We start from the raw sequence: 13,150 nt of genomic DNA, 5'->3' as shown, positions 1-13,150 counted from the left end.
GGAGGGAGGGAGGGAGGGAGATGAGTTAAAGGCACTAATTCAAAGCTCAATCTCTTACCATAACCTTTGCCTTCACATCATTTGCTCAAGTTCCTCCCATCCCAAGACCAGAGTTCTTTGACCTCATCAATGTCGCCAACACACCAACACTTCCTAACATTTTATCAGTCGTGTCCCTCCTCATCCAGCTGCAGTTGCAGGGTCCAACACTGAATTTGCAAACGCCTTCCGTTCCTTGATCTGCTCCTTCCAAAGCAAAACCCTAACTATGCATGGATCCGAGACCATCTACCGTCTCTGAGCCTCAACCTGAAGTTATTGCTGGAGAAAACCTCCAACTAGGCAGGATGCTACCAGGTCAAATTCATAGTGACCAAGCCCGAACTTACGCTCAACGATGGAGCAAATCTTCCTGCTCCTTCCTGCTTCCTTCTCTGCTAAGCCCCTCTCCCATGTTTTATGATTTCTTACCTCTCCCCTCCACTGAAACTCTGACTTCCTCCTTCTCTCCATTGTCAGCTGGTGCTTATTCCTGAGGACTACAGAGCGCTCTGTGCCAGGTCCCTCGTATTTCAGCCACCAAACCTCTGTCCGCAACTACTATCTTCTTTCTCTATTACATAGAGGAAGTGCCTTTCCCTTAATGAAACTCATTTTTCTCCATGTACTCTGAACTGAATCTTCTCTCCACTCAGGGTCACACTGTCCACCCAAGGTGCTCATCAGGCCACATCTGAGTGATCATGGGCAACCGACTCTGGTTTTTTCTTTTGTTTATCATGGAAGTTATCGCTGATGACTTATGTAATTTTTTAAAAGAAGAATTTAAGAGAAAGTTATGAGCCATTGTCTTCTGGGAGATGTGGTAATACCCACCCTGTCATTTGAATCAACGTTCAGCCCCCATTCCATTTGAGGGCAGGAATATATACTAAATCCTGCCAGCCACGAAGATAGATGGGCCCAAGTCTTGAGGTAATTTTATTTTTTCTATTTTTTTGGCCGTGCTGCACAACATGAGGGATCTTAGTTCCCTGACCAGGGATCGAACCCATGCCCCCTGCAGTGGAGGTGTGGTGTGTTAACTGGTTACTGGTCTCTTAACTACTGGAAGTCCGGAGATCATATTCAGTTCAGTTCAGTCGCTCAGTTGCGTCTGACTTTTTGCGACCCCATGAATCGCAGCATGCCAGGCCTCCCTGTCCATCACCAACTCCCGGAGTTCACTCAGACTCACGTCCATCGAGTCAGTGATGCCATCCAGCCATCTCATCCTCTGTCGTCCCCTTCTCCTCCTGCCCCCAATCCCTCCCAGCATCAGAGTCTTTTCCAATGAGTCAACTCTTCGCATGAAGTGGCCAAAGTACTGGAGTTTCAGCTTTAGCATCACTGCTTCCAAAGAATACCCAGGACTGATCTCCTTTAGAATGGACTGGTTGGATCTCCTTGCAGTCCAAGGGACTTTCAAGAGTCTTCTCCAACACCACAGTACTGAATATACTAACTCAGTCTCTTCCATAGCAGATTTAATTGTCACTAATTGGGTTTCCCAGGTAGCACAGTGGTAAAGAATCCACATGCCAATGCAGGAAACCCAAGAGACTCAGGTTTGATTCCTGGGTCAGGAAGACCCCCTGGAGAAGGGAATAGCAACCCACTCCAGTATTCTTGCCTGGAAAATTCCATGGACAGAGGAACCTGGCGGGCTACAATCCATGGGGTCGCAAAGAGTCGGACACAGCTGAATGACTGAGCACGCACACAATTTTCTAATTTACCTTAATCATAAAAACTGAGTCAGAGAGATTACCTAATTGCCAGTCTCTGAAAGAGGAGGGAATTCAAAAGGAGTCTGACAGCATGTGAGGGGCTCGAGTGTGGGAGGGTTTACCTCCGTGGAGCCACTTCTCTTGTGTCGGTGAATCACACAGTCAAATTACAGAGCAAGTGACAGGAGCTCGGCTAGACTCCAGCACCTGGTGTCAGAAGGTTATTCACCAGCCCTACAGCACTAGCTGTCTGTTTGGCAAGGGATGTTGGTTCTAATTAGGTACTGCTCCCCGTGGGCCAACTGGCAGGACCTTTATTCTCTCCACAATTATTAATCAGCTCTCCGGTGTTAACAAGATCAGATGGAGAAGTATGTAAATTCACTCTCGATTCTTTGTCCCCATCACTCGGCAGGCCACCTTGCGAGCTCACTAATGAGGTCTTGGCCAACTAACTAGCAAGCTGGCCAGCTCCTGTTCCTAATGATCACTTCCAAAACAGGATTTTTACCATTTCGAATACATAAGCCAATCCAACACACTGCAATATATGATCTTTCTGCAACTTTCTGATAAAACTTTAAACTAGGTCATGTTAAAATACTGTAACTAAATTACAATAAAATTGAAGAAATGCCCAGAAATTGAAGGATTAAGGGGGCACAAATTCAACACTTGGGGACTTTTCTGTCTGTCCCCAGAGACAGAGCCCTCATCTATATTCTTTATCAAAATTTCATCCTTCTGCTGTTTCTTCCTCTCATAATTTCAAAATAGAACTTATACTCTGAAGCAAGTATTAAATGGAACCTTACAAAATTACCAATTTTTTATGATTTTTGACCTACAATCATGGCAAGTTCATACAGTTCAACACATAATGCATGAGGCCTTGGAAGGGTTTTTGAAGGGGATTGAGTTTTTCAAGCATAAAAATAAATAATCATAGGAAAAAATAGAGAGCCCAGAAATAAACCCATGCATATATGATCAATTAATCTACAAGGGAGGCAAGAATATACAATGAGGAAAAGACAGTCTATTCCATAAATAATGTTGGGAAAACTGGACTACATGTAAAAGAATGAAATTAGAATATTTTCTCATGCCATGTACAAAAGAAACTCAATATAAAGTCCTAAATGTAACACCTGAAACCATAAAACTAGAAGAAAATATAGATTGTACTCTCTTTGACATCGGTCTTAATATTTCTTTGGATCTGTCTCCTCAGGTAAAGGAAACAAAAAACAAAAATAAATAATTGGACCTAGTCAAACTTGAAAGCTTTGGCACAGCAAATAAAATCAATACTATAATATCCTATATATTAATAATGGTTATGTATATAATATATACATATAGATTGAATGCTGCTGCTGCTGCTGCTAAGTTGCTTCAGTCGTGTCCAACTCTGTGCGACTCCATATACGGCAGCCCACCCTAAATTTTTTTCTTTTCATCACTAGAGGGCAGTAATGCTCCGCTATACAAAGTTAGTGGGCAGTGCTGTCTCTGCTGCTGCTAAGTCACTTCAGTCGTGTCCAACTCAATGTGACCCCATAGACGGCAGCCCACCAGGCTCCCCTGTCCCTGGGATTCTCCAGGCAGGAACACTGGAGTGGGTTGCCATTTCCTTCTCAAATGCATGAAAGTGAAGTGAAAGTGAAGTCGCTCAGTCGTGTCCGACCCTCAGCAACCCCATGGACTGCAGCCTACCAGGCTCCTCCGTCCATGGGATTTTCCAGGCAAGAGTACTGGAGCGGGGTGCCGTTGCCTTCTCCGATAGATTGAATACATATATATAATAGATTATAATATCTATTAGATGGATAGATTGAGAGATCTGAAATAGATATGACAAAATTTTGTCATTTGGATGGTAGATACAAGGATATTTGATAAACTTTTCTCCATACTTTTCTCATACTTGATATATTCTGTAATACATTTTTTTTTTTTGGTAATACATTTTAAAATGAATAACTATTCACAAGAAATCTAAAACGGACCACAGAGGCTGAATTTGCTGCTTTGATCTCTGCCGACACCTGACATGGGAGAGAGAACAAGGCATCCAGATGTTCCACACTTCTCTTCACAAAATTTCCGTGACATCACTTGCAAGAAAACATCCTAGCGCCTGGGATGGGGAGGAAATCGAACTAAGGAAGGTGGATATAGTATATACCAAGGCAGAGATTCTCATTCCTGTTTCCCCTACACCATATCTGGTAAAGAAAAGTCACATTTGAGACACTTTCAAGAAGAGGAACCCAGATGTTGTTTAAGAGCTAAGATTAGCTATGGTTCATGAGCAGCATCATAATCGGTTGATTTGCCAGCTGTAAGTCCACTTTTCTCTTCCTCTGATCAGAGGGAACAAAACCCTGACCCAAGGTTTGAAAAAATAAGGCATTGACTTTGGATATCTGACCTTCTAACGGGATGGGACCAGAGGACCAGTCACATTCCTGGCCTGGGGCGTGGCTTGCGAGCACCGGTGACGCAGCCTCTGGGGCTTCCTGCCTGCTCCCCGTCTCGTTCCCTCCCACACCTGCAGTTTGGAGAGTCAGTCGTCACCCCAACATGAGTCAGGGGAGCGGGGCACATTAGGGACAGAAAAACCTGGAGGATTGAAAAAGGATGCCACTCCCCTGTGCTGGGACCAGCGGCTGACAGTGGCGGTTGGCAGCGGAGAAGGTGGAGGTGCAGCCAGAAGCGTGGTCCCGTCACCTGTCCTCTTCCTCTCACTACATCTTGTGCAGTCCTACCAGCACAGGCTCGTTACACTCCCCCAAGGCCCACCCTTTCACAGCATGAAAGGAAAGAGGAGTGGCCGCAGGCAGAAAGAAGTGAGGGACCCAGAACAGAAGGCACTGCAGACAGGAGAGAAGGCCCCAGGACTGGACCTTCTCCCCAGGGGCTGACAGCGCAGGGTAGGGGATTGTCAGACAAAACTAGTAGATAGGGAAGAATACACAGCACAGTTGTCTCAAGATACTGATGAAAACTTTATCAAATGGAGATTACATAGGGGGACCATGGACGTGAGTCTGAGTGAACTCCCGGAGTTGGTGATGGACAGGGAGGCCTGGCGTGCTGTGATTCATGGGGTCACAAAGAGTCGGACATGACTGAGCGACTGAACTGAACTGATACTTAATACCTTGTAATAACCTACAATGAAAAATAAACACACACACATATATATATCTGAATCAGCTTGTTGTATACCTGAAACTAACACAATATTATAAATCAATTATACTTCAGTTTCTTTAAATGGAGGTTGGAATTCATACTTTAGATGATGCTCATATATTTTTGGGCTTCCCTGGTGACTGCAGCCATGTAATTAAAAGAAGCTTACTCCTTGGAAGGAAAGTTATGTCCAACCTAGATAGCATATTCAAAAGCAGAGACATTACTTTGCCAACAAAGGTCCAGCTAGTCAAGGCTATGGTTTTTCCTGTGGTCATGTATGGATGTGAGAGTTGGACTGTGAAGAAGGCTGAGTGCCAAAGAATTGATGCTTTTGAACTGTGGTATTGGAGAAGACTCTTGAGAGTCCCTTGGACTGCAAGGAGATCCAACCAGTCCATTCTGAAGGAGATCAGCCCTGGGATTTCTTTGGAAGGAATGATGCTAAAGCTGAAACTCCAGTACTTTGGCCACCTCATGCGAAGAGTTGACACATCGGAAAAGACTCTGATGCTGGGAGGGATTGGGGGCAGGAGGAGAAGGGGATGATAGAGGATGACATGGGTGGATGGCATCACTGACTCGATGGACGTGAGTCTGAGTGAACTCCGGGAGTTGGTGATGGACAGGGAGGCCTGGCATGCTGCGATTCATGGGGTCGCAAAGAGTCAGACACCACTGAGCGACTGAACTGAACCGAGTGACTCAGACCGGAGAAGGCAATGGCAACCCACTCCAGTGTTCTTGCCTGGAGAATCCCAGGGATGGGGGAGCCTGGTGGGCTGCCGTCTATGGGGTCGCACAGAGTCGACAAGACACTGTCGAGACACTTGTGTGTCGAGACACATAAGACACTGACAAGACAACTGACTTAGCAGCAGCAGCAGCAGTGACTCAGACCAGGGCTCAGGTAAAGAATCTGCTTGCAATGAGGGAGACTTGAGTTCCATCCCTGGATTGGGAAGATCCTCTGGAGATGGGAATGGCTACCCACTCCAGTATTCTTGCCTGGAGAATTCCACGGACAGAGGAGCCTGGTGAACTATAGTCCATGGGGTTGTAGAGTCGGACACAACTGAGTGACTGATACTTTCACTTTTCTTTTGTATATTTTTAAGTGACGCTAAATGAGGTGTCTTATTTTTAAAAAGCTTGTCCTATTGGAACTCAAAAACTTTAGTCAATAGATGTTTCTGATGTTCTTGAACAGGTGTTCATTAATTTGAGGAAATCTGGCCATTTAAGAATAGTGTGTGATTCTCCACACACCCTTCCCTTGTGACAGCCACAGCAGAACATGCCAGAAGGAGGCTCCAATCAACCAGAATACCTGAGTAACTGTGATGAGCAGAAACCCCTACTTGTTTGATTTAAGCTAGTCAGACTTGGGGATTGTTTGTTACCGGTCTATCCTAATGGATGCAAGCCATCAGCATAGACCTCACTGAATGACAAATGATGGTGACTTGAACCTGAGTGGCAACAGTGAAAAAGATGAGACATCATCCAAATGTGGATTTACTTTCTTGTATAGCAAAGAATTAAGTCCTATGTGACTGAAAATGGGAGACCAGTGTCTCTGGTTCTTATAGGTCAGAAGCATCTTGTGTGAAAAACTGTAATATAAGCAACCCTTATATTCTGGTAGCAGGCCGGGAGAAGCTTATCTCCCTAAAAGGTCTACAGCAGGTTTACAGCCCACAAAATATTCAAAGTAGAGACGTCGCTCCAGTACTCTTGCCTGGAAAATCCCATGGATGGAGGAGCCTGGTAGGCTGCAGTCCATGGGGTCTCGAAGAGTCGGACACGACTGAGCGACTTCACTTTCACTTTTCACTCTCATGCATTGGAGAAGGAAATGGCAACCCACTCCAGTGTTCTTGCCTGGAGAATCCCTGCGACGGAGGAGCCTGGTAGGCTGCCGTCTATGGGGTCACATAGAGTTGGACACGACTGAAGTGACTTAGCAGCAGCAGAGACAGCACTGCCCACCAACTTTGTATAGCGGAGCATTACTGCCCTCTAGTGATGAAAAGAAAAAAAGAATTTAGGAAAAGCTGCCTGGTGGGCTGCCGTCTATGGGGTCGCACAGAGTTGGACACGACTGAAGCGACTTAGCAGCAGCAGCAGGCAGTGGCAACCAATGCTGCCAATACACATTTTGAAGTTTTAGATTCTCTGTGCCATGACAGGTGAATTCTTAACAGTTTTTGATTAGGAGACACCATGAGCCATTCTATGTCAGAAAAAATACAACCTGGCATTGCTTTCCAAAGTTATCCAATCCATGATTTTCAAGGAAGCAAGAAGCCTGGAGGAATTTTTAAAAAGCAAGAATCCTGAAACCCACTGGTTAAGGTACAATGACTACTGTAGATATAAAAATTAGTAGTAGGCCGCCTGATGTGAAGAGGCGACTCATTAGAAAAGACCCCAATGCTGGGCAAGATTGACGGCAGGAGGAGAAGGGGACAACAGAGGATGAGATGGTTGGATGGCATCACTGACTCGAGGGACATGAGTTTGAGCACTCTTTGGGAGTTGGTGATGGACAGGGAAGCCTGGAATGCTGCCGTCCATGGAGTCACAAAGAGTCGGACAAGACTGAGCAACTGAACAACAAAAAATAAGGGAAGTTTAACCTTTAAAAAGTGTGAGTCACTATACTGTACATCAACTATTATCTCAATAAAAGAAAAAAAAATTTTTTAAGAATTAGTAGCATATGTAGTGATAATAACAACACAAATCTGTTCTTGTCTTCCATAGCAAAATAATGATGTTTAATGAGTATAACTGGGAATTCCTGAACTGACGTTTTCTGTGTGATGGGTAGCTAAGGCAAGACGACCACAGGAAAATACTGTTTAGGGAGAGAGGACTTCTGCGTGAATCCCTTTTCCTTTGGGAAAAAAGTAACACCAACTTGTGTCGAGGCTGATAGAAAGAACAAAACCCTTTGTTTTTACTTTTTCTGTCATTTTAATGTAAGATTGAAAGAGACTGCTACACAACATTTGAGATTCCACAGAAAACTGCATGCTTCTGCTATTAGAAAACTTTGAAGCACTTGAACTTTCCTTCTTTAAAAAATGAATATGGAGGTTTCAGGCATTTTTGTCAGCACAGTCATTCATGACAACCTTCTAGATACTTATTTTCTACCTTTTCCTTAAAAAAAAACGTAATTCTCATCTACCAGAACCCCACCCACCACTGACAGATTCAAAGCTCCTGAGCTCAGAAGTGATCAAAACATACAGGAAAGTATAATTAGCAGTCCAAAGCTTGGTTTAAATGTTTGGAGAACAGCAAACACTCAATAAGACATACCACACAGCTTGTTATCATTTCTATGATATAATGAATCAACTACTAAGACCACCTAAAACTGAAATTTCTGACTCAGCGTCTACTGGTATAAAGCCTTTGCTCTTATTCTTACGGCATCACAGGTTTTAGAAATTACACGATACATTCCTAGCATTTCACAGGAGTCATCACTTTCAAATATAACACACATCTGCGTGTTACACAAACATACAGTTGTCTACAGAAGCGTTCTGTCATATGTCAATTCTTAGCCTCAAATAACAGAATACACAAAGCCATACAGGACAAAACACCACAGAACTTTTGCATATTCCCTTTCCCCAGCTGTTAGGAGGGAGCACGTTTTATAAGAGAAAGTGATGAAACATCAGAACTTCTGCGTCCAGTGTTTGACCCCAACTTTTAACTTTCTTATCGTCTTCTGGTTCCACCATATCCTAGAAGGAGAAGAGCAAATTTCATATTAGTTTTCTTAAATGCACTAGAACTGCTTATAAAATGACAACAATAATACACATTTACTGTCAGCAAATGAGTAAGAGACATGAGGGGAGAAGAGAAGCAGGCTGTGGTCCAGGGCTGTGCAGGACACAGAGCATCCGCCCTGGCCCCCAGCAGCCCTTCCAGTCCTGCCATCAGCATCATGGTTGCTGGGAATAACTTTTAATCAGGAAACCAAAGATGTGTTCTCTGGGGGCGGAGTCTCAAAGTCTAAGCCAAACAGCAGAGAGGCCCCTGAGGCCTAGGTCAGGCCCTGCTGCCTCTCCTGACTCCAGTGGTAAACAGAAGCAACCTGGGGGAGGGTTGTGGACTTCTGATGGTAAATGTTAGTCAACACGCACACGCACACACACACACTAACACGTTACAAGACCACGAGTGTCTCCATCTGTTCTCATCCTTTTTCAGACTGTCCTGTAAGTTATTTGCTAATGTTTATGATTTTCTTCATGTAAGAAAAATTTCTTTCTAGTTGATATATATTGTTTCTTACAATTCTTGTTTCTGCAGAGAATGAGTTTTCTATTCTCCTAATTTCAAGAATTATTCACTGTTCTGTAACTTCTACCCTCTACTAAGAGAAGAAAAACCCAACCCATAGCAATCTACTACTGCTTCATCATCCACTACCCCCATTCTCTGCTAATTAGCTGGATGCTTAACCCCAACTGATTTTTATATATATCTCATCTCTGCTTCTTTACAGAATTTCCTCTTAGCAACTGCAATAAACATATTTTTGACAATAATGTAAATTGAAGACTGGCTCAATACATTTTTATTAAGCTTTAATTAATTGAAATGTTCAGCCTTCTACCTAGAAAATTCCCACTTTAGAGCTTAAAGGACCCCTAGAGATTTAACAGAATTAAACATAGATGAATACCAATGTTCAGGTTTAACTTAAACCCTGACTAGCAGTAGAAGTGAGTCTCTAAACCAAATTCTTGTTTGAGTTTTAAAGAAGAGAAGTGGAAGGAAAGAATGAATCTGAATTGTATTTTTATCTCAATTAATTATGCAATTAATATTTCTGGCAGGTATACCACATAAACCATAACTGCTAAATATATAATCATCGTAAGGTCCAAATTACTTCTGTACTCTACTGAACAGGAACTTACTGATTTTTGCTCTCACCTGAGGCTGTTCTGGTTCTTGGCTCTGAGCTTGAACATGCTGAAGAGCTTCCGGGGCCTCCCCGAAGCGGTGAGTAAGCCCGGCTATTCCACGTGCTGGTGTATGACGGAGGATAGGACGGGTACCACGAGTCTGAAAAGGGGGTTGCTGCTCTGAAAAGAAAAAAGCAGGGCAGGCATTTTCCTTGTGACTGTGATTTTTAAATCCCTTCCTGTTCCTAAACTATCAGGAAACAATTTTTATCGAGTACTTTTTTCCACAGTGATTCTGGTACATGAGGATTTGTTGTTGCTATTTAGTCGATAAGTTGTGTTCAACTCTTTGGTAAAAAATCTGCCTGCAATGCAGCAGAGTCTGGTTCGACTCCTGGGTCAGGAAGATCCTCTGGAGAAGGGATAGGCTACCCACTCCAGTGTTCTGGCCTGGAGAATTCCATGTACTATATATAGTCCATGGGGTCGCAAAGAGTTGGACACGACTGAGCAACTTTCACTTTTCACTGTTTCACTTTGCGACCCCATGGACTGCAGTCCTCCAGGCCCCTCTGTCCATGGGATTCTCCAGGCAAGAATACTGGAGTGGGTTGCCATTCCCTTCTCCAGGGGATGTTCCCAACCCAGGATCGAACCCATGTCTCCTGCATTGGAAGGGGGGTTCCTTATCACTGAGCCACCAGGGAAGCCCACCATATGAGGATTAACATGAAATAAATACTGTTTCATATTTCTGCCCTTGTTATGGTCCTTGCTATGAAGGAAGAAAATGACGCAAATAAAGGCTCCTTTCTGAATTCACACTCAAATACACTATAAACTTAAACTACAGTTAACACTGAAGACATTAAAAAAATGGGTCCCCAGCTCTTTTGACCCTTGCTTCTATCATTCTTCAACTAACCAGAATGCCAGCTGTGCCCCAAATGCTGCATTCTTTCCTGCCTTCTCAGATGTCAACATCTTTCTCCTATCTCAAATCTGTAAGCATGACATGGGAAAGAAAACAAGACATATAACACTGATCGAAGAAGAGACAGCATTCCTTCCCCACCCCCAGAGAATCTGATTTAACAGGGTAATGTCATCAGAATTTACTTCCTTAACAAATCCAGTCAAATTTACAAGACAAAGAAGCCTCTAAAGAAAGGCAGAATGTGGTCCACTGGAGAAGGGAATGGCAAACCACTTCAGTATTCTTGCCTTGAGAACCCCATGAACAGTATGAAAAGGCAGAACGATACGTCACTGAAAGAGGAACTCCCCGGGTCGGTAGGTGCCCAAATTGCTACTGGAGATCAGTGGAGAAATAACTCCAGAAAGAATGAAGGGATGGAGACAAAGCAAAAACAATACCCAGCTGTGGATGTGACTGGTGACAGAAGCAAGGTCCGATGCTGTAAACAGCAATATTGCATAGGAACCTGGAATGTTAGGTCCATGAACCAAGGCAAATTGGAAGTGGTCAAACAGGAGATGGCAAGAGTGAACGTCGACATTCTAAGATTCAGCGAACTAAAATGAACCGGAACGGGCGAATTTAACTCAGATGACCATTATATCTACTACTGCGGGCAGGAATCCCTTAGAAGAAATGGAGTAGCCATCATGGTCAACAAGAGTCCGAAATGCAGTACTTGAATGCAAACTCAAGAACAACAGAATAATCTCTGTTCGTTTCCAAGGCAAACCATTCAATATCACAGTAATCCAAGTCTATGCCCCAACCAGTAATGCTGAAGAAGCTGAAGTTGAACGGTTCTATGAAGACCTACAAGACCGTTTAGAATTAACACCCCAAAACGATGTCCTTTTCATTACAGGTGACAAATGCAAAAGTAGGAAGTCAAGAAACACGTCGGGTAACAGGCAAATTTGGCCTTGGAATACGGAATGAAGCAGGGCAAAGGCTAATAGTTTTGCCAAGAGAACGCACTGGTTATAGCAAACACCCTCTTCCAACAACACAAGAGAAGACTCTATACTTGGACATCACCAGATGGTCAACACCGAAATCAGATTGATTATATTCTCTGCAGCCAAAGATGGAAAAGCTCTATACAGTCAGCAAAAACAAGACCAGGAGCTGACTGTGGCTCAGATCATGAACTCCTTATTGCCAAATTCAGACTTAAATTGAATAAAGTAGGAAAAAACACTAGACCACTCAGGTGTGACCTAAATCAAATTCCTTATGATTATACAGTGAAAGTGAGAAATAGATTTAAGGGACTAGATCTGATAGATAGAGTGCCTGATGAACTATGGACTGAGGTTTGTGACATTGTACAGGAGACAGGGATCAAGACCATCCCCATGGAAAAGAAATGCAAAAAAGCAAAATGGATGTCTGGGGAGGCCTTACAAATAGCTGTGAAAAGAAGAGAAGTGAAAAGCAAAGGAGAAAGGAAAGATATAAGCATCTGAATGCAGACTTCCAAAGAATAGCAAGGAGAAATAAGAAAGCCTTCTTCAGCGATCAATGCAAAGAAATAGAGGAAAACAACAGAATGGGAAAGACTAGGGATCTCTTCAAGAAAATTAGAGATACCAAGGGAACATTTCATGCAAAGATGGGCTCGACAAAGGACAGAAATGGTAGAGCCCTAACAGAAGCACAAGATATTAAGAAGAGGTGGCAAGAATACACAGAAGAACTGTACATAAAAGATCTTCACGACCAAGATAATCACGATGGTATGATCACTCACCTAGAGCCAGGCATCCTGGAATGTGAAGTCAAGTGGGCCTTAGAAAGCATCACTATGAACAAAGCTAGTGGAGGTGATGGAATTCCAGTAGAGCTATTTCAAATCCTGAAAGATGATGCTGTGAAAGTGCTGCACTCAATATGCCAGCAAATTTGGAAAACTCAGCAGTGGCCACAGGACTGGAAAAGGTCAGTTTTCATTCCAATCCCAAAGAATGTTCAAACTACCAAACAATTGCACTCATCTCACACACTAGTAAAGTAATGCTCAAAATTCTCCAAGCCAGGCATCAGCCATATGTGAACTGTGAACTTCCAGATGTTCAAGCTGGTTTTAGAAAAGGCAGAGGAACCAGAGATCAAATTGCCAACATCCGCTGGGTCATCGAAAAGGCAAGAGAGTTCCAGAAAAACATCTATTTCTGCTTTATTGACTATGCCAAAGCCTTTGACTCTGTGGATCAAAATAAACTGTGGAAAATTCTTCAAGAGATGGGAAT

General features: G+C 43.3%; 1 protein-coding gene across 1 annotated transcript in view; it reads right to left on the bottom strand.

The window, feature by feature from the left end:
• Window positions 1-7,931: 7,931 nt before the first annotated feature.
• The window catches only part of SARAF (store-operated calcium entry-associated regulatory factor), a gene marked incomplete at its 5' end in the record, with an annotated part of 24,842 nt that continues 19,623 nt past the window's right edge, over window positions 7,932-13,150 (bottom strand). The window contains 2 exons of the mRNA XM_010838857.1: window positions 7,932-8,743; window positions 9,948-10,099. Of these exons, the coding sequence (XP_010837159.1) occupies window positions 8,718-8,743; window positions 9,948-10,099 (178 nt within the window). The remainder of the gene's footprint in view (window positions 8,744-9,947; window positions 10,100-13,150) is intronic.

Source organism: Bison bison, unplaced genomic scaffold, assembly GCF_000754665.1.
Source record: "Bison bison bison isolate TAMUID 2011002044 unplaced genomic scaffold, Bison_UMD1.0 scf7180017864105, whole genome shotgun sequence".
In the NCBI taxonomy this organism is placed as follows: domain Eukaryota; kingdom Metazoa; phylum Chordata; class Mammalia; order Artiodactyla; family Bovidae; genus Bison; species Bison bison.
The sequence above is the reverse complement of the archived record's forward strand: the minus strand, read 5'-3'. Positions and strand labels throughout refer to the sequence as shown.